The sequence below is a fragment of the Culex quinquefasciatus genome, chromosome 2, assembly GCF_015732765.1.
Source record: "Culex quinquefasciatus strain JHB chromosome 2, VPISU_Cqui_1.0_pri_paternal, whole genome shotgun sequence".
Taxonomy (NCBI): Eukaryota; Metazoa; Arthropoda; class Insecta; order Diptera; family Culicidae; genus Culex; species Culex quinquefasciatus.
This window is the reverse complement of record NC_051862.1, coordinates 142,328,576-142,348,524: the sequence shown is the minus strand read 5'-3', so window position 1 is coordinate 142,348,524 and position 19,949 is coordinate 142,328,576. Positions and strand designations below refer to the sequence as shown.

At 38.5% G+C, this 19,949-nt stretch overlaps 3 protein-coding genes across 4 annotated transcripts in view; 1 reads left to right on the top strand and 2 right to left on the bottom strand.

Annotated features, from left to right (window-relative positions):
- Nucleotides 1-5,130, bottom strand: part of LOC6037126 (S-adenosylmethionine decarboxylase proenzyme) — a 40,372-nt gene extending 35,242 nt beyond the window's left edge. For both annotated transcript variants that reach the window (XM_038250155.1, XM_038250156.1), the window contains exon 1: nucleotides 4,497-5,130. In XM_038250155.1, the coding sequence (XP_038106083.1) occupies nucleotides 4,497-4,654 (158 nt within the window). In that variant the 5' untranslated portion in view covers nucleotides 4,655-5,130. The remainder of the gene's footprint in view (nucleotides 1-4,496) is intronic.
- A 5,120-nt stretch (nucleotides 5,131-10,250) lies between these two features.
- Nucleotides 10,251-10,988, bottom strand: LOC6037093 (small nuclear ribonucleoprotein Sm D3). Its single transcript, XM_001846988.2, has one exon. It carries the CDS (start codon nucleotides 10,848-10,850, stop codon nucleotides 10,383-10,385), a length of 468 nt encoding a protein of 155 aa, XP_001847040.1. The 5' UTR covers nucleotides 10,851-10,988; the 3' UTR covers nucleotides 10,251-10,382.
- Nucleotides 10,989-16,699: 5,711 nt separating this feature from the next.
- LOC6037088 (BLOC-1-related complex subunit 6) lies at nucleotides 16,700-17,752 on the top strand. Its single transcript, XM_001846989.2, has 2 exons — nucleotides 16,700-17,159; nucleotides 17,225-17,752. The coding sequence occupies exons 1-2, from the start codon at nucleotides 16,877-16,879 to the stop codon at nucleotides 17,722-17,724; spliced, it is 783 nt and encodes a 260-aa protein (XP_001847041.2). The 5' UTR covers nucleotides 16,700-16,876; the 3' UTR covers nucleotides 17,725-17,752.
- The last annotated feature ends 2,197 nt before the right edge of the window (nucleotides 17,753-19,949 follow it).

Here is a 19,949-nt window from a genome sequence, read left to right as displayed (position 1 = left end):
AAATTTTATCTTTATTTTAAACTCCTAAAAATATGACTTTTGAAGCTTGCAACAGTAATATGTAGTACATTTTCGATTTTCAATCATATTTGTATTTATGATCCTGGTTAATGTTTGCTTAAGAAGATATCAAAGTTATTCATTATAATACTATAATACCATTAACAATCACAAACCTGCCAAAGTTTTGGTTGAACAAGCTGAATCAGAGCAGACATGTGATATTTGTACACAAAAATAACCCAAACCATAACAAACTCCTACAAAAAATATGTAATAATCGAATAATTCTTATAAAAAATATATTTTAACACGGTTTTATGATTTTAATCCCATAAATCCCATATATTCAAAAACTCAGATAAAACAAAATTTTCAAAATGTTAAGCAATTTGCCACCTTCTACAAAGTTGTTTCTTGTCTTATTTTGCACATTTTGATGAGAAAATGACACATGAAACACATCATTTGATAAGTTTTTTTTACTGTTAGTATAAAGTTTCCAATAAATAATAACGGAATTTAAAACAAAACAAAAATGAAATAGAGATATCTCAGAAATTTCCCGATAAAACATTTCGCTCTTAGAATCGTTGGAAAGCTGAGAAAGACACATTTGAAAATAGCGATGACTATTTTTTCCGTAATAGCTTCTTCTAGAAAACACGCCGTGACAAGCTTCAATGTTTTGGAAGACTTCTTTTTAGAAAATTTACGTCTCTATATTTAATTTCTTCATATTGCTTGATCATATCCTATTTAAAAAAAAAAACTTATTTTCCAAATTTAGTTTTTGTCTGCAATTTTTTTCGTTAAAAAAATGGAGTAATTTGCTTAAACTGTACATATTACTTCCTAAATTCTTCTCATCAATAACTACAACTTTGCCGAAGACACCAAATCGATCAGAAAAATCGTTCAAATAATACCGTTTTTTTAATATTTTGATAGCATTTTAGGAAATATCGAGCCAAACATTTCATTAGGGCACAAAACCAAAAACCGCCATTCGAGAAAATCGCTTGCAAAAAGTGGACAACTTGTTTCAATTCCTATTTAAAAAAGAAGCTTGACTGATGGCATTTTAACTGACGATTCGATAAATTACATCATTATCCTAAACTCTGCTTTAATGCTTCTTAATTTTTGTTGATTTTCGCAATAAAAATCATAATTTAAAAAAAAATCGTTATTAGGCCCTTTCAGCCTTCCAACTGCTGTTCATAATGGGCCCTTTCTAAATGCAATTTCGAAGAGAATTAAAAGGGCACTAAAGCGCTGTCACCAGATTGTTGCTTTGAATGATGTTTACGGGCCCTTTTGTTTAGTTAGAAATAATGAGGAATTCAATAAAAATTTTGATTATTGGTGAAGTTTTGTGATTGAATAGTGTAGATAAGTTATGTGAAACATAAAAATTCTTCAAAAGTGTACTGAACAGCTGCCGCGGGACCGTTTTAAATATTGTTTTTGATGAAGTTTTTTCTGCAGAAATGCTTGATGAAAAGTAAACCAAACTTTGTTTTGAAGTGAATTAGTGTTAAGAATGTATGAAAAGTTCATTTTATAACACAAAAAGTTCCACAACTACTAAAAATTAACGAAAACAAAAGGGCACATATTAACTTTTTTTGGTTTGGAGTGAAAATTGTTATGTGCCCTTTTGTGTTTTTGAATTTTTCAATGGTAAATAGTTTGCTATCAATCTGATTCTTGGAGGGCATGTAGGGAGTGTACTAATGAATGGAATAGTGGAATAATCCCGAATGTTCACGTTTTGGTTTTGTGCCCTAATGAAATGTTTGGCTCGATATATGGAAATTTTGGTTTGTATAATTTTGTAAAAGTCAAGAGCCTGAACCTTGTTTCGATTCTCATCTCAGTTTGGTGGAACAAAATACATATTATATAAAAAAAATGTTAATAAATATGCTTACATTTCAGTAATTCTCACTGAGAAACATAAAATAACAAATGTACAGTCCAGACTCGATTATCCGAAGTCCTCGAAAAAAATCACTTCGGACAATCAAATCTTTGGCTAATCGAATCACGAAAAAAAATGTACTCTTTTTTGGATGACTCCAAAAACGCTTTAAAGTGATTTGAACATTTTAAATCCAGGATGGTGGCCAACATGGCGGGGATCAGATAATGAGAAAATGCACTGGTACTGTGACAGACAACCAACCACTCGAATTTTATTAAAATGAGAAAATAAATACAGTCCAGACTCGGTTATCTTAAAGTTTGATTATCTGATGGTTTCGAATAATCGAATCACGAACAAAAAAAATCGATTGACTATTAAACGACAAAAGGCATTTTTTCAATATTTCATAACCGTCGTTTTGAATTTAAAAATTATTAAATCTCGCTTACTTTTTCAAATGATCCTATCTATATAGAAAACCCATGATGCATTGGTTGTTTTGAAAAAAGTAATCTAGAAATCGCTTTAGAATAGTTTAGGAGTCATAGCTATGCTCGACAATCAGAAAAATAGACGAAAAAAAGTGAATCGATTATTTGAAAATTAGATTATCCGAAGTGGAACATTTTCCTGCCATGATTTGATTTTTCGAAGGCTGAAAACCGTCGGATCACCGAACTTTGGATGATCGAAACATCGGATAATCGAGGCTTCGGATAACCGAGTGTGGACTGTAAGTAAGGCCTTCCTAAAATTTGAAGGTTTATTTCACATTATCTCCAAGAAATCGGAGTGCCAATATTCATTGTTATGGCCTTATACAGGCACAGGCAAATGCTTAGAATTCAATTCTGAATCGATATGTATACTTGCAGATAATTGGGACTATTCCACAAATTTCACCTGAACCAGATTCTCACCACCATGGCAGCCGTCCATTGCCGGCCGCTCCCATCTCCACCGCGCACCAGGGACAAGGAAAGGGATTTGGAAGACGGGAAATGTTGATGCTCATCTTTTTTCAGGGTATTGAGGGAAAATCTTCACGGTATCCTCCAGTAAGTTTCGCTTGGAGTTGGACGTGTTTTGGGAAGGTGAGTGGTCTGAGTAGCCACCCTAGGCGAGTGGTAACGACCGTTTTTGCATTGTTGCTCGAATTCTTCGTGTGTTCTAATTTCTAATGGGAAAGCTTTCAATTCTTCTCATCTCTTATTGGATGAATTCTATCAGTTGTCCAGGCTATTTTTAGCGAGGTATTTTTAGATTCAATTTCAACTGCGCTTGCACAATCTTGCATGCAATCTTGTTTGAGTTCTGATATTCAAGTTGCATTCAACTTTATTCTGTGTCCGATTCTTGGATTCAACTATATCAGTCTCAGTCCTCCTCAAGCTACCAATGCTCCACGGTCAAGGGGAAAGCATTTTTGCTTGCCAATCCTAAGGACAGGGGATCGAACCCGTAAGCTTCAAGTTTTTCATTTAATTCAAATTTTAATGAGTCCATAACTTTCTCGTTGGGAGCAGATGGGTATCGAACCCAGGATCATTCGCTTATAAAGCGAACATCGTAACCATTCAGCCACGACCGCTCCTCGTTTTTAGAGTGATTGCTTTGAATGACAATTTACTTGAAGATACGGGTGTGCAGTAGGGTGCCCAGAAAAAAGTACCCCTGCTCCTCAAGCGAGAAACGGCTTTTTTGGGTTATTTTAAACATCTGTGCAAATTTTGAGCGAAATTTTTCAAGATTAACCCATTGATACCCGAGCCTAAAGTTGGTGAAAAAATGTTTTTCATACAAAAATTACTTTTTCAATCGCTAATAACTTTTCAGGGTCGAGTTTGTTTATTTTAAAAACATTAAAATGGAATAAAAGAAGACAAGATTTTCTAATCAACTTACTCGTTGCAATACATTCTAGTGAATTTAGACTTCCAACAATTTGTTCATTTCTGCAACAGCGCAAGCATTACACAAGTGGCTGATTTTTGAGATAAGATAGGACCCAGCACATGAATTCCCCACACATGGACAACTGACATCCATCAGATCACACCGGCTTGCACCGGCGACAATTAGCTCCAATTATTACCTAACCGAGTGGTTCGCATGAATGTGACTCAGGTGCAGGTATTTTTCCGATAGAAATTTATAAAAAAAAAATCTCCCACAAAGGACAAAAGTGCTTTTGTATATTGCAATTTAATCTACCCCGCGAGATCATGCACCGAACATCTGATGATGCTCTTCTACTGCCCGAGCCGGAGCCGATTTTCGTCAAAGCTTGGTGGCTGTTTTCTCCCTCTCTCAGGTGCTGTTACTAACCGGACAGGGCACAAAGCAGCAGAGCACGACGACGCCAAGAAGAGCCGGCTCTCCTTTCTCTGGGTCATTTTCTCGATTTTCCCCCCGGCTGTCTGGCTCTTTAGCTGCATCCTGAGTGCATCCCACAAGCAAGAGCAAAGCGTGTGTTGATAAAATTGGAACCGTCTAGAAGCATTCCGCGTTGCGTGCGGTGGTCGGCGTTCGGGGGGGTTAGGGGGAGGGAACACAAACTCACCTGGGGATCTTCCGCAGGTCGGCACCCTTGTTGGATGGATTGGGCTCGAACCAGATCTCCAGCAGCTTCTCGACGCCCTCGAAGAAGTGCATGTCTTCTCTGCTGCTGCTGTTACTACTATTACTACTACTGTTACTCATATCTTCATTCTCCGCCATGCTTCTTAGGCTGTGGCCACCGTGAGGGCTGCTATGATTACCCGGGGGTATCGGAACAAGAGGAACAAAGTGCTACCTCCGGACAAAGGGACGCAACTTGCAAACACGAACAAAACGCGAATTTTCTTCCACCTTTTGGGGAAATTGCAATTTTTGCACCCTTTTCAACCAAGGGACGGGCGGATTCGGGGAAGGGCAAAATGAACCGAAAAGTTCCGGACAAGGACCAACGGAAGAGAAAAAAAAACGCGAAACGAAACGGAGACCAAAAGGAACGCACGGGGAGAAAATTAGCAGCCTCGCTTTACGGCAGAAATCTTTCTTTTTCCACTTGCACGGCACACACACTTTTTTTTTGCTTTTCTTTCTTTTGCCTCTTGCCAAAATCGATTGGCCGCGAGAGAGAGGACTTTCCAGGGGGACAAACGCCTCTCGGAAAAGGTCTGATCACAACAAAAGTCAGTCGAAGACTGAAGAGAACGTCGTCGGCCAGCGGCCAGCTGCTTGCCTGGGAAATTTGAGTGCCGGAGAGAAGCTGCCGAAGAGAGTGAGTGCCGTCAAGAGAGCTGTCATATGATTTTGACAGATTGGTTCGTCTACCCACTGAAAAATTTAACGCTCCGATCGGCCTTACATCAGCCCTATAGAGCTTTATAACGTTCCGCGTACACACACTAGCGCACCATTTGATTTTGCTGGCCGGACAAAATTTAACCTCAATCTTTTTCGTGTACGTACACGCAATACATGCGCACGTAGATAACTCTATTGCATTAAAACATCAGACTGATCGAGTAATTGGGTCCTAAAATGAAGCTTAGATTGCTGATATTATTGTTTACAGCGATAAAGCTTATTTTTCTGAGTACAATGACCCTTTGTACGACCACAAAGAGTTTAAAATGGATTTTTAAATCAATTTTGAAAAATTAACCTTGCGGTCCTTCTTGACAGCAAAGCTCCTACTTGACAGCTCGTTCCAAGGAGACCATAGTTGATCCATCGAAAAAATGTTGTCTTGTCAAAAACAAAAATTTGCATTAAAATGGAAAAAAGTGATCAGAAATGGTTTTTAATCGTGTTTTTTACCGTTGTACATAAAAATTTACATAGAGCTTTAGTACCCAATTACAACCCAGTCAACTCAATCGGAATTCTGAAACGGAAATCTATTCGAATCGTTTACGTATTCCGTTTCAAATGCAACAACCGGTTTGTTTTGTTTTGAGTTTTGAAAATCTGAAAAAATTCTCTATATTTTGCTTTTTTGAACTTTGTTGATACGACCCTTAGTTGCTGAGATATTGCCATGCAAAGATTTAAAAACAGTAAAATTGATGTTTTATAAGTCTCACCCAAACAACCCACCATTTTCTAACGTCGATATCTCAGCAACTAATGGTCCGATTTACAATGTTAAAATATGAAACATTCGTGAAATTTTCCGATCTTTTTGAAAACAATATTTTCAAAATTTTCAAATCAATTGCTTCTTGGGTATTTTTGAACCGCCTTGGAATTCAAAAATATCCAAAAAGCAAAGGGCTGGTATGCTAATCAAAAGAATGGGGGTCAAGAAACAGCTTTACGAACGGCAGTACAAAAGAGACGGAACGTTTTCTTGGGGCTTTTCTTCACCCTCTCTGGCTTACTTTCTCTACCACTGCTGCCCATTTGAAATTTTTCTTGACCGGTTTCTTCCGAAGTGCATACCTTACATTAAGAAAAAACTTTTCGTAACCCTTTCCTTGATCGTTTCTTGGGCGTTTTTTTATATGGAGTTTTGCGTTGCTTCCGATCTGTAAACGTCGTGATTCGAATATCCGGACGCTTCGAAACCCGGACACCTCATCTTGTTTTATCAATTATTTGAATAAATATAAGTTCGCATTATAATTGTCAAAAAAGGGTTATTTGATGAATTTTAACATCAACTTTCATTTAAAGTTGTTTGAACGCTGTAGTTAATGTCAAAACAATTAAATAAAATAAAATAATAAGATTACCGAGAAGATTACCAAAAATGCGAAACTTTTTACGTGAAATATTTCATAGTCGTCCGAAGCACCGGGAAGGCAATCAGAAATTTCCAGCCAAACATTTCATTAGGGCACAAAACCAAAACGTAAACATTCGGGATTATTCCACTATTCCATTCGAGATTCCATTCATTAGTACACTCCTTACATGCCCTCCAAGAATCAGATTGATAACAAACAATTTCCTATTGAAAAAATCAAAAACTCAAAAGGGCCCATAACAATGTTCACTCCAAAACCAGAAAAAAAGTTCAATTGTGCCCTTTTCTTTTTCGTTAGTTTTTCGTAGTTGAGGAACTTTCTATGTTATAAAGTGAACTTTTCATACATTCTTAACACTAATTAGGTCCTAAAATGAAGCTTAGATTGCTGATATTGTCGCCGCGGCACTAAACCGAATTGAGCGAGTTTATCTCTCGCGACGATTTTCTGTCGCGAAATATCTGTAAAGCATGTTTCGAATCAGTGTTAGCTTTTTTGTTTTGATTGCTGGGTTTTGTTTAAGTCGTTGGAAAACATCGTGCGATTCTACGTGGTTTTGCAAAGAAATGCGACAATAATGTTTAAATAATTAGTGAACTCAGAACTGTTTTGGCTGGGTCATGTAATTTTCAATTTGTTCTCAGCTTCAGAAGGAGATATAAAATGTCAAGAGTTTTGGTCACAATCTTGGGCTGGGTTGCTATCTGGCCTCAACAAAATTACCGAGTGACCGTTAATCTGGTCCGTTAGCCCATCACGAGTTAGCCATGATAATCCGGTTGCTGATTCGGTGGGCCCCAGAATTTATAAAATTTGTTTTGACAAAGACACCCTTTCGAAAGCCGAATTTGTCGTCATTGTCGTTTTCAGACTAGACTTAATGGCATTATCCATCAAATCCACGCCCATTGAGCTATTTCTAGCAGAACTTTGAGGTCAATTCCTTGATCCATTTCGGCCGCGGCGCTAGTCTCTTCGCAACTCCACTCACGAAATTTCAGTTTGGTGCCGCGGCGAAATTTGGTTTTGGTATCGAATGTGACATTTGACATACACTCAGAAAAGAAACTACCCAAAATTGCTTCGTGAGATGAAAAAACTCGCGCTGTTATTTCGATTTATTTCCGAAATCACAATATTATTGTTCACAGCGATAAAGCTTATTTTTCTGAGTACAATGACCCTTTGTACGACCATAAAGAGCTTAAAATGGATTTTTAAATCAATTTTGAAAAATTAACCTCGCGGTCCTTCTTGACAGAAAAGCTCCTACTTGACAGGTCGTTCCAAGGGGACCATAGTTGATCCATCGAAAAAATGTTGTCTTGTCAAAAAAAAAATTTGCATTAAAATGAAAAAAAGTGATCAGAAATGGTTTTTAATCGTGTTTTTTACCGTTGTACATAAAAATTGGCATAGGGCTTTAGTACCCAATTCACTTCAAAACAACGTTTGGTTTACGTTTCACCAAAGATTTCTGCAGAAAAAAAACTTCGCCGAAACACAATATTTAATACGGTCCCGCGGATGCTGTTCAGTACACATTTGAAGAATTTTTATGTTTCACATGCCTTATTCTCACCATTCGATCACAAAACTTCACCAATTAACATAATGTTCGCTGAATTCCCCATTCTTTCTAACTGAACAAAAGGTCCCATAAACATCATTCAACACAACAATCGGATGACAGCGCTTTAGTGCCCTTTCAATTCTCTTTGAAATTGCATCTAGAAAGGGCCCATTATGAACAACAGTTGAAAAGTTTAAAGGGCCTAATAACGAGATTTTTCTAAATAATGAGTTTTATCTCGAGTTTTATTGCGAAAATCAGCATAAATTAAAAAGCATTCAAGCAGAGTTGAGGATAATGATGTGTTTTATCGTATCATAAGTAAAAATACCATCAGTCTCGAGATCAGTCTAGCTTCTTTTTTAAATAGGAATTGAAACAAGTTGTGCACTTTTTGCAAGCGATTTTCTCGAATCGCGGTTTTTGGTTTTGTGCCCTAATGAAATGTTTGGCTCGATTTATGGTTTTGATTTCCTTAAATTCAAGCAAATTTTTATATAAAATATCGATTGTTTTGATGTTAACAGCTTATTTGAGGCCTAAAGAATGCCAAATTTGTGCGATTCATTAGCAAAAACGAGTGTCCGGAATTCGAAGCAAAAGTGTCCGGATTTCGAATCAGCTTTCATCAGTGTCCGGGATTCGAAGCACAACAAGTCATTTTAATTTTCAAATTCTGATGAAAAATTGTTAGAAAAGACCAAGGGTAACCCTGATTATCCACTTGCTACACTGTAACTGAAAATCGCACTTTGCTGAGTTCGTTTTCGCACTTTTTCATACGATTTTTTCAGTTCTACTGCGACTACACAAAAAAAACGTTAAATAATGCACCTTTAGGTGGTTGGTGCCTTCCTCGCATATTTTTATCAAAATATTCGAGATCCGGCCTCAAAAAAAGTTTATTAAAAACACTAAAGTACTTATAACTTTTGATATGGTTGTCAAATCTTCAATCTATTGGGCTTGTTGGAATGGTCTTTTGATTACCTATCCAATGATGGGTCGCATGATAGATCCGGACAAATTTTTCATCAAAATATTTGAGATCTGGCCTCAAAAAGTGTATAAATAACACTTAAGCCCTCATAACTTTTGACGGAGTTGTCAGACCTTCAATCTTTTGAACGCGTTAAAAAGGTCTTTCAAATACCTTTTTTTTTCTTACAAAAACCACCCTTTTATAATATTTAAAACTATAGCCAAATCGTTTTTTAGCATAACTTTTGAAGTACCATGAATGAAAAATAAATTAGGCTTCCAAAAGTTTCTTACCATTGAATTACTAACAAAAATGATCAAAAATTGTCCCAATTCACCCCATTTTACGGTACTTTTCTAAGCTTCATAATATTAACTATAGTTAATATTATGAAGCTTAGAAAAGTAGCTTCATAATATTAACTATAGTTAATATTATCAAACTTACAAAAGTACCGTAGAATGGGGCGAATTGGGACAATTTTTTTCATTTCCCTATAGGGTCTTTTGGGACCCCAAGACGAATCGAATGAAACCAAAACGGTCAAAATCGGTCCAGCCAGTCCAGATAATCGTGTGCATATTTTTCGTACGCACGCACAGACATTTGCTCAGAATTTGATTCTGAGTCGATAGGTATACGTGAAGGTGAGTCTACGAGGTCGAATTAAGAAGTTCCTTCTTCGAGTGATTTTATAGCCTTTCCTCATTGAGGTGAGGAAGGCAAAAAGTGTAATCGTAGTTGAACTGAAAAAATCGTATGGGGAAGTGCGATTTTTATAGTTACAGTGTTGGCCCGTTTTACGTGACACACGTAAAAATAATGTGCAAGTGTTACGGCAAAACATGTTTTAACGTTGAAAGTGTACAAAACCGATCTGGATGAAAAAGTGTAATTACCCAACCCTTTTAAAAGTGTTTCATTCAATCAAAAATGGCGTTCGGTAAAAAGGAACAAGCGCGAGTGTCATTATGGCACTGGGACAAATAAATCAAATAAATAAATAATGAAAAATTGAACTTTAATTTGTTTTACATTTCAGAGATTGTTTATTAGTTCTGTTCAAAGGAAATACAATTGAATGCTTCAAAGATGTAAGATGTCTTATGTTTTAACTTAAGGGTAAACCGCTCGTCCGCCCAACCGAGCCCTCTACAGCCCTCCTCGGCCTCTGCCGCCGGACGGTCCCTGTCCCTGCCAATTACCCTTGCCTGGAGGACGATTTCCTCCGCCGCCACCACCTCGGTCGCCCCGATCCCGATCGCCTCCTCCACCTCCGCCGCCGCCCCTGCCCCGTCCTCTGGCCGCTTGTGCTCGCAGAATGGCCGACTTGCCGCGGCCCGCCGTCCCGGATTTGGCGCCCTGCTTCTTGAACATGGGCGCGTTCTTCAACATGTCCGGCAGTATCAGGAACCGGATCTTGGACCCGCGGATGTACACGTTCTCCAGGTTGGCCGTCCGGCCATCGCGGAACGTTACCGTCAGCTGCGTCATCTGGCAGTTCATGTTGTCCTCGGCTTCGATCAGCTTCCCGCGGTAAACTTCGCCCGTGATGGTTTCGCACGTCACGATGTGTCCTTCCGCTTCGTGCAGGACCTTGATTGGCACACCGATCGACATTTTGGATGGAGAAGTTTACCTTTTCTGCGTAAGGTTTTCAGCTAAACGTTTACGAGGGTTGATTTTTCAGAGAGATTTTTAGCACGCCGCCGTCCGCTTCCAGGATCCGCGCCGGTTTGACAGCTACAAGATTTTACCGAGTTTACCGAAGCTTTTCTTGATTAAAATAATCGACGAAACTCGTACTGTAAAATTAGGTTACAGATTTCAGGAGCACAAATGTTGTAACCAATTTTGCGTACAGCACCTGCACATCAAAATCTTGTGACTGAATCCCTGACAGTGCGTTCCGTTTAAATTCCGTTTGAAATTCCGCTTGAGCGAAAAAAGTTCGATTCAAATTCTCAACAGTGTTCTTTTTAGATTCGGAAACGAAATCCGTTTCAAACGAAACAACTGCAGATTGTCAAGGCAAACAGATTGGCCAATCTTTGAAAGATCCAAATGCGCTGGACACCAACCGCCCTTTACGCCCAGCAAAACTGGCAGTGTTGCAAGCGCAAAACATACCTTGCCAGTGCCAATTTATTTTGCATCGACCAATCTGTTTGAAACAACCGGTTCCGTGTACGTTTCACAGTACTCGACACTTTTGATAAGGTCCTATAAACAAAAAAAAATATTATCGTGGGCGTCGATATGACTGCAGAAGGATGGCCACATGACACCCGCAGAACAAATTTTTGGCTGTTGTCAAAGGTTGCCTTGAGTTTTCATCTGACTTTTTGGAAAATATTCAAAACAAACCAGGTTTACAGGCAAATCAAAGCTGAATTTCAGTTCAACTTGCTGATTTCTCCACTGCTGTAGTTCAGCGGCCATTACCTACTGTCAGTCAAAGCGAAGTAGAATCGTGATTTTATCTCGCAACATGCAATACATAAACATTGAGTGTATCCCTTTCACACCATTAGTGGTATTGTTAATTTAATTTTGGTTAAATAACCGCGGTGGATTTTCTTGAAATAATTGGGTACTAAAAAGCCCTATGTCAATTTTCATGTACAACGGTAAAAAACACGATTAAAAACCATTTCTAATCCTTTTTTTTCATTTTAATGCATTTTTTTTTTTTTTTTGACAAGACAACATTTTTTTCGATGGATCAACTATGGTCCCCTTGGAACGAGCTGTCAAGTAGGAGCTTTTCTGTCAAGAAGGACCACGAGGTTAATTTTTCAAAATTGATTTAAAAATCCATTTTAAACTCTTTGGGGTCATACAAAGGGTCATTGTGCTCAGAAAAATAAGCTTTTTTGCTGTAAACAATAATATCAGCAATCTAAGCTTCATTTTAGGACCCAATTCGTTGGCGTCGAACTGTCAAAAACTAATCGCGGTGGATACTTTTCTACCACAGTTTGTTGTTTAAACAATGTGGTTGATGCTTTGGTGGATTTTTGGCAGTTCGAATTATTTCAAGAAAATCCACCGCGGTTAACCAAAATCAAATGAACAATATAATTCATACGTCAATTTTCATCAGAGTAAGCGGGATACACACTTTAAATTAAATGGAACAACTCTGGAGTTTTTTTTTTGTGAAAAAGTCCAATAAACCAAATTTTTAGTTTTGCTCCTGACTCAAGGCGGTTTCAAAAACACCCAAAAAGCAAAAACTGAAAATTTGGTTTATTGGACCTTTTAAAAAAAACTCCAGAACTCGTCTCTTTTTATTCACAGCAATGGTCTATCTACAATCACATAGCTTAGAAAATTGTACTTAGCTTAGGAATTTGAATCAATGGAAATCAATCTGATCTTCTACAATGGAAAAGTAATCAAATTAGAAACTTGACGTATGAATTGGAAAATTCGACGGTAACATTTCAAAAGACATCATGTACATTTTGACACTTTCTGAGTTATTGCATATTCTAAAAGTACTCCTAATAAGCTACCTCTCCACCAAAAATGAGCAAAAGTTACTTCAGTAAAGTCTGTTTAATCATGATTTTAAATAAAGTAACATAAACAAAATCTCTGCCATCAGCAGTCCCTGTTTATATAACCCTGTCAATCTGTCAAACAAAAGACTACATGAACCTCGTGACGGAAAAAAAGCAACATGAACAAAGCGCCATGTACATTCGGCGAAGAAAACCGAATCATAACAAAGCGTCCCCCTCAATGCCAGCAGGGTGATATAAACGTTGGTGATTTCAAAAGAAGATATGTTTGTTTTTCTCAAATAAAATTACGGAAATAATGTTTTATTAAATTTGGATGATCAAGTATCAATAAAAGGAACGTTTTTCATCGTTTGTTATCATTAGAACATCTTATTTTGCTTTTATATTAAAATAGGAATTAAAAATGGATGCTCAACATTCAAATGCGTTTTTCTCAAAACGCATGGTTTGTACATGATGCTTTTTGAAATGTTGGCGTCGAATTTCTAAATCTATGGTAGTTTGAGAGCTTTATGACGTTTCGCGTACGCACCACACTAGCGCACAATAGACGTATCCAGTTTGAAATGGCCGCTAGGTGGCCAATGGTGTTAGAAATGACAGCTTCCATGTATTTGAATATGCGAGCTCAAGAAAACTCAATTTTTAAGCAATAAATTGATTATGTATGATAAAAGTATTAATTGATGCACAAAAAGGTGCACAAAATGTGTCTAGAATATTATTAAAATAAAAACTGTTCGAAAAATTTGCAATTGAGATAAGTACACCATTCGATTCAGCAGGAATTTTGGGCACCAAAAATATATAGTTTTCATATGTTAAGTATTTTATTTTAGAAGAAAATTAACAAAAAGTATGAAAATCGAGACATTTAGTATGGGAGCTGTCAAATCTCTCACCATCAAAAAGCAGCGTTGAGCTTTCGCTGGATTTGTCTATTTGATTTTGCTGGCCGGACAAAATTTTACCTCACTTTATTTTCGTGTTCATACACGCAGATTTCTATATATTTACTCGTTTGGATACGTCAAACTCGTGTCTGCTTGGATCTGTCTCTTCTACCAGACTCCCTATTAAGGTTCTAGAGCTCTAATTTCATGCCATCTACATATTTATTATCAATTACATATTTTTAAATCGATCGAAATAAGAGTCAATGAAACAAATGGCCGATTAGTCGGGCGATTCAAACCGACTACCAGTCAAATCAATCTGAATTCTGAAACGGAATCTAATTAGAATCGTATACGAATTTCGTTTCAATCGCCACAACCGATTCCTTGTTCGAACCGGTTGTTGCGTTTGAAACGGAATTTGTATAGGATTCTAATTAGATTCCGTTTCGGAATTCGGATTGAGTTAACTGGGCTAAATTGTTGAGAACGTCGGCTAAAAACTTTAAACCGGAACACGTAAACGATTCGAATTGAATTCCGTTTCAGAATTCCGATTGAGTTGACTGGGTAACAGCTTGAAATAATCAGCCGTCCCCTAACATGACAGTTTTCGTGAGTTGCGCGTATCCACCGACAGATGGCAAGTGGGCCTCGTTGGAGTCCGCCCATTAAATACGCAACTCAAAATTTGCATGGGAAACTTATTTTTCGTGACGGCTTTCGCGGCACACTCCCTCCAACTGTTCGAGACTAATATTTTAAATTGGCGTATCTCTGAACAAGTTTTTCAACAAAATGATTCCAGAATGCTTATTTTGCCGTTTTAAACCGAAATAAGGCAAAAACTATATTTATTTAAACTATTTGCCATTTTCAAATGTTTGGCTAGATAATATCGAAGGCAGCCATCTTAGGCCCACTGGGCCCACAAAAAGGGGTACGCTCAGTTTGTATGGAAGCTGTCAACATGCTCCCGGGCTGGAAATAATACAAGAAACTGTTGAGTTTTCATAAGCGTTCAGAATCGATGAAAGTGTTGTGATCAAAACAAAACAGAGTATGTGATCATGGCTTTCTACCTAAGGTACTCGCGATTGAGTGTGTAGTAGTGCGGTTGTCAAAATCGATATCTCTGACTCTCTCACTCCACTGACACTGACTTTGTTTATGTTTTGGTTTTCCGGGCACGGTCCATTGTTCGTTTGTTATTGTTTTGGTTTTAGTGGCACGGAGTCATGATATACAGCCTTGGTATGTGATGTATTTTACTGATTTCACTAGCAAGTCAATAAAATGTAAAATCGAGCCAAACATTTCATTAGGGCACAAAACCAAAACGTAAACATTCGGGATTATTCCACTATTCCATTCATTAGTACACTCCCTACATGCCCTCCAAGAACCAGATTGATAGCAAACTATTTACCATTGAAAAATTCAAAAACACAAAAGGGCACATAACAATTTTCACTCCAAACCAAAAAAAAAGTTAATATGTGCCCTTTTGTTTTTCGTTAATTTTTAGTAGTTGTGGAACTTTTTGTGTTATAAAATGAACTTTTCATACATTCTTAACACTAATTCACTTCAAAACAAAGTTTGGTTTACTTTTCATCAAGCATTTCTGCAGAAAAAAACTTCGTCAAAAAACAATATTTAAAACGGTCCCGCGGCAGCTGTTCAGTACACTTTTGAAGAATTTTTATGTTTCACATAACTTATCTACACTATTCAATCACAAAACTTCACCAATAATCAAAATTTTTATTGAATTCCTCATTATTTCTAACTAAACAAAAGGGCCCGTAAACATCATTCAAAGCAACAATCTGGTGACAGCGCTTTAGTGCCCTTTTAATTCTCTTCGAAATTGCATTTAGAAAGGGCCCATTATGAACAGCAGTTGGAAGGCTGAAAGGGCCTAATAACGATTTTTTTTTAAATCGAGCCAAACATTTCATTAGGGCACAAAACCAAAAACCGCCATTCGAGAAAATCGCTTGCAAAAAGTGGACAACTTGTTTCAATTCCTATTTAAAAAAGAAGCTTGACTGATGGCATTTTAACTGACGATTCGATAAATTACATCATTATCCTAAACTCTGCTTTAATGCTTCTTAATTTTTGTTGATTTTCGCAATAAAAATCATAATTTAAAAAAAAATCGTTATTAGGCCCTTTCAGCCTTCCAACTGCTGTTCATAATGGGCCCTTTCTAAATGCAATTTCGAAGAGAATTAAAAGGGCACTAAAGCGCTGTCACCAGATTGTTGCTTTGAATGATGTTTACGGGCCCTTTTGTTTAGTTAGAAATAATGAGGAATTCAATAAAAATTTTGATTATTGGTGAAGTTTTGTGATTGAATAGTGTAGATAAGTTATGTGAAACATAAAATTCTTCAAAAGTGTACTGAACAGCTGCCGCGGACCGTTTTAAATATTGTTTTTGACGAAGTTTTTCTCAGAAATGCTTGATGAAAAGTAAACCAAACTTTGTTTTGAAGTGAATTAGTGTTAAGAATGTATGAAAAGTTCATTTTATAACACAAAAAGTTCCACAACTACTAAAAATTAACGAAAAACAAAAGGGCACATATTAACTTTTTTTTGGTTTGGAGTGAAAATTGTTATGTGCCCTTTTGTGTTTTTGAATTTTTCAATGGTAAATAGTTTGCTATCAATCTGATTCTTGGAGGGCATGTAGGGAGTGTACTAATGAATGGAATAGTGGAATAATCCCGAATGTTCACGTTTTGGTTTTGTGCCCTAATGAAATGTTTGGCTCGAAATTATGATTTTTATTGCGAAAATCAACAAAAATTAAGAAGCATTAAAGCAGAGTTTAGGATAATGATGTAATTTATCGAATCGTCAGTTAAAATGCCATCAGTCAAGCTTCTTTTTTAAATAGGAATTGAAACAAGTTGTCCACTTTTTGCAAGCGATTTTCTCGAATGGCGGTTTTTGGTTTTGTGCCCTAATGAAATGTTTGGCTCGAAATGTTTCAACAATGGAGCACCCGCCGTCGAGCAGTTTTTGACAGTTCGCTCCATAAGGAATACATTGTAGAAAAAAGCAAAAACTGCTCGAATGGAAATGCTCCATTCTGAAAATTCTGAAATTGTTTAAAAGTGAGAACAAATTGCAGCTAAAATCTAGTCATTTCTGTTGGTGTGTAACAAAAATCAAAAAGTCCCAACCCTTAAGGATCACAATGTCCACCGAAGGAACCAGAAACCCGTTTATCGATCCATCCCGCAGTACCGCAATCGGACCCGATCCCGACGCATCCGAAGACCCGGACGACATTCCGGCGGCAATGACGGAGTCGTACAGTGAAATCGCATACACGCAAAACTTTTTCGGCTCCGGAAGTGCAACCGATCCGACCGGAGGTGATGATCTCGCCACCGGCCCAGACGGTTCCGGATCGTCCTCTTCCTCTTCGTCGCAAACTCGCAGGCGACCCGATTCACTAAACTGTGACAAACGGAAAGGTACCTTTTGATGGGGGTTGGATTGGTTCTTATCAAGATTTCGAAATTTAATCCGTCAATTCCAGATGCATCGTTCCCGTACAATCTGGAGGGCCATGTTCGAGTCGATGGTAACATGACACACTTTGTGGCGGAAAACCTGGAGTACAAAATTAAGCTGGCCAGCCCGGTGACGGTGACGCGCAAGGATTCGTCCAACTCGCGCCAAAGCACTCCGTCGGCGGCCACCGGAGGAACGAGCGCCGCAGGCAGTTACGGCCTGCTGCCAAAGCCGTTCATGGCCCCGCCGCACCTGAACCAGATCGATGCGAACGCCCTCAACGAAATTGAACGGGAAGCCCAGCTGCTGGCCGCCTCGGTGGACAATTTGACCGAGAGTTTGTGCTCGGTGCTGCACTCGATTTCCTCGATAACGGCGGACAACGTGGAAATCTACAAGAATTCCGTTACGAAGATGACCGACTGCATGGACTCGAACATCAAGTGCATGTACACGATTATGGCCAAAGCGGAGGAGATTTCTAAAGCGATCAAGCCGGCGGAAGCGCTCGCGACCAGAATGTAAGTAAACTTTTTATTGTCTCTTTTGATTTTGAAATTATTGTATTAAAATTGCCTACGGTAAAAAGTAATTTATGCATCGAATTGCAAAAGGAAGATTTCCTGCTTTTGACAGCTGTCTGTCGTTCCAATTAGCGAATTCGAATTTGATCATTCGAATGCAGTTCCATTTGAATTAAGGTGAAGCCGTTGATCATTTTCGAAGAAAATTGATCATCACTATAAGGTTTTCTAGGCCCAGTGAAAAAAATATAATTTAACTCAAAAATGACGAACTCCTCGTCACAGTGTCCTGATGCAAACAATGATCGAGCTGTAGCTGTCACAGCCCTGCGAAGTATGTTGGCTGACATATCGGGCAGTCAATCAAAAAAACCAGCTAGAAGTCGCCTGACAAAAAACTTTTGCTAGAAAGAGATAGGAAACCTGATGCAAACAAACGTCCAGCTGTCATGTAAACATACTTTGAATGTGTTGGTAAATTTCTGACTAGAAAGCCTTATAAAGTATTCTGTATTAAATTCAATTTAACGAATTTCAGCATCAAAAGGAATCAACATGTGCCGGTTGTTGCCTTCTCGAAGCCACTGAAAGTATTTTTGATCTAAATCAAATGTGCTTCAAAATTTAAATAATTTTGTGGCACAGTCATTGACGTCCTAGTCGGCAACCATTGATTGATGACGATTTCCATAACTTTACAAGAAATGGGATAATCGTTACCAAAAGGAATCAGCATGTGTAAGACACTATTCTAAACAACTTGTTGAAGGAATTTTGTCAAAAAATATTGAAAGCGACGCAAAATGTATACCTTTGAATGAAAAATCATGACAATGATGGAAGCCTTCACGTTAAGTGTTATAGCACGTGCGAAAAATTGAACTTTTCAGCACTCAAACAGACACCAAAACCAAACCAAACCACTTTTCAGCACTGTTATTTTTGTGATTTAGAGTAGGGGCTCGTACATCAACTACGTGGCCTGTTATTTGAAACTCTACCCCTCCCAACTCTCATTTTTGGAGGCTTAAAATATTGTGTCTTCGAGAAACTTTTTTTCTCTCCAAATTCAATAAAGATCTTTGTTTCGAGAATGGAGCACTTCCATTCGAGCAGTTTTTGCTTTTGACAAAGAACTTTGTCCTAAGGTTTCTATACGTGGTGTCAATCCGAAATTTTCGCGAAGCGAAAACGTTACGTGACGAATTCCCCTCTCGGCAAATTTCCCCTCTTTTTGGTGCACGCTGGTTGGATGAACGAACGTTTCCCAATCAGTCAATCGAGAGACGTGAGATTGATGTATCTAAAATCTCCCACTCCACCTCATAATTTTCGGATCGTCGACGAGCCAACAAAACTCGGCTCGGTCGGTCCCGAAAATTCATTCTATTGCTGGACGTCAACGAGAACACATTAGAAGCAGATGGCCTGGTGGCCCGGTAGCAGACGGCCTGGAGTTCCGAGAGCAGATGGCTTGGAGGCAAGGACCAGCTAAGACATGCCAGTCGCGGGAGTCGATCATTGGAACTGGCCACCACCTGGACTGGAGTGGCCGGAGGCCCCAGGGATGTTCCGATGGGGGGACATTTGCCGGACCGTAAGAGTTGGGGCAATATGGGTATCAAACTTTATGGTTTTTGATACTGGACATGAAATTTGACATTTCGGCAGTAGTGGCCACAATCCGGAGTGGCCGGAGTCCCCGCGGATGTTCCGATGGGGGGACATTTGCCGGACCGTAAGAGTTGGGGCAATATGGGTATCAAACTTTATGGTTTTTGATACTGAACATGAAATTTAACATTTCGGCAGTAGTGGCCACAATCCGGAGTGGCCGGAGGCCCCGCGGATGTTCCGATGGGGGGACATTTGCCGAACCGTAAGAGTTGGGACAATATGGGTATCAAACATTATGGTTTTTGATACTGGACATGAAATTTTACATTTCGGCAGTAGTGGCCACAATCCGGAGTGGCCGGAGGCCCCGTGGATGTTCCGATGGGGGGACATTTGCCGGACCGTAAGAGTTGGGGCAATATGGGTATCAAACTTTATAGTTTTTGCTACTGGACATGAAATTTGACATTTTGGCAGTAGTGGCTACAAATCGGAGTGGCCGGAGGCCGCGCGGATGTTCCGATGGGGGGACATTTGCCGGACCGTAAGAGTTGGGGCAATATGGGTATCAAACTTTATGGTTTTTGATACTGAACATGAAATTTGCAT

What these genes read in the sequence shown, in the direction of transcription:
- LOC6037093 (XM_001846988.2), bottom strand. Translation starts at nt 10,850, where the DNA reads ATGTCGATCGGTGTGCCAATCAAGGTCCTGCACGAAGCGGAAGGACAC.
- LOC6037088 (XM_001846989.2), top strand. Translation starts at nt 16,877, where the DNA reads ATGTCCACCGAAGGAACCAGAAACCCGTTTATCGATCCATCCCGCAGT. An exon ending in AAACTGTGACAAACGGAAAG is followed by an intron (nt 17,160 to 17,224) that starts GTACCTTTTGAT and finishes CGTCAATTCCAG; the next exon opens with ATGCATCGTTCCCGTACAAT.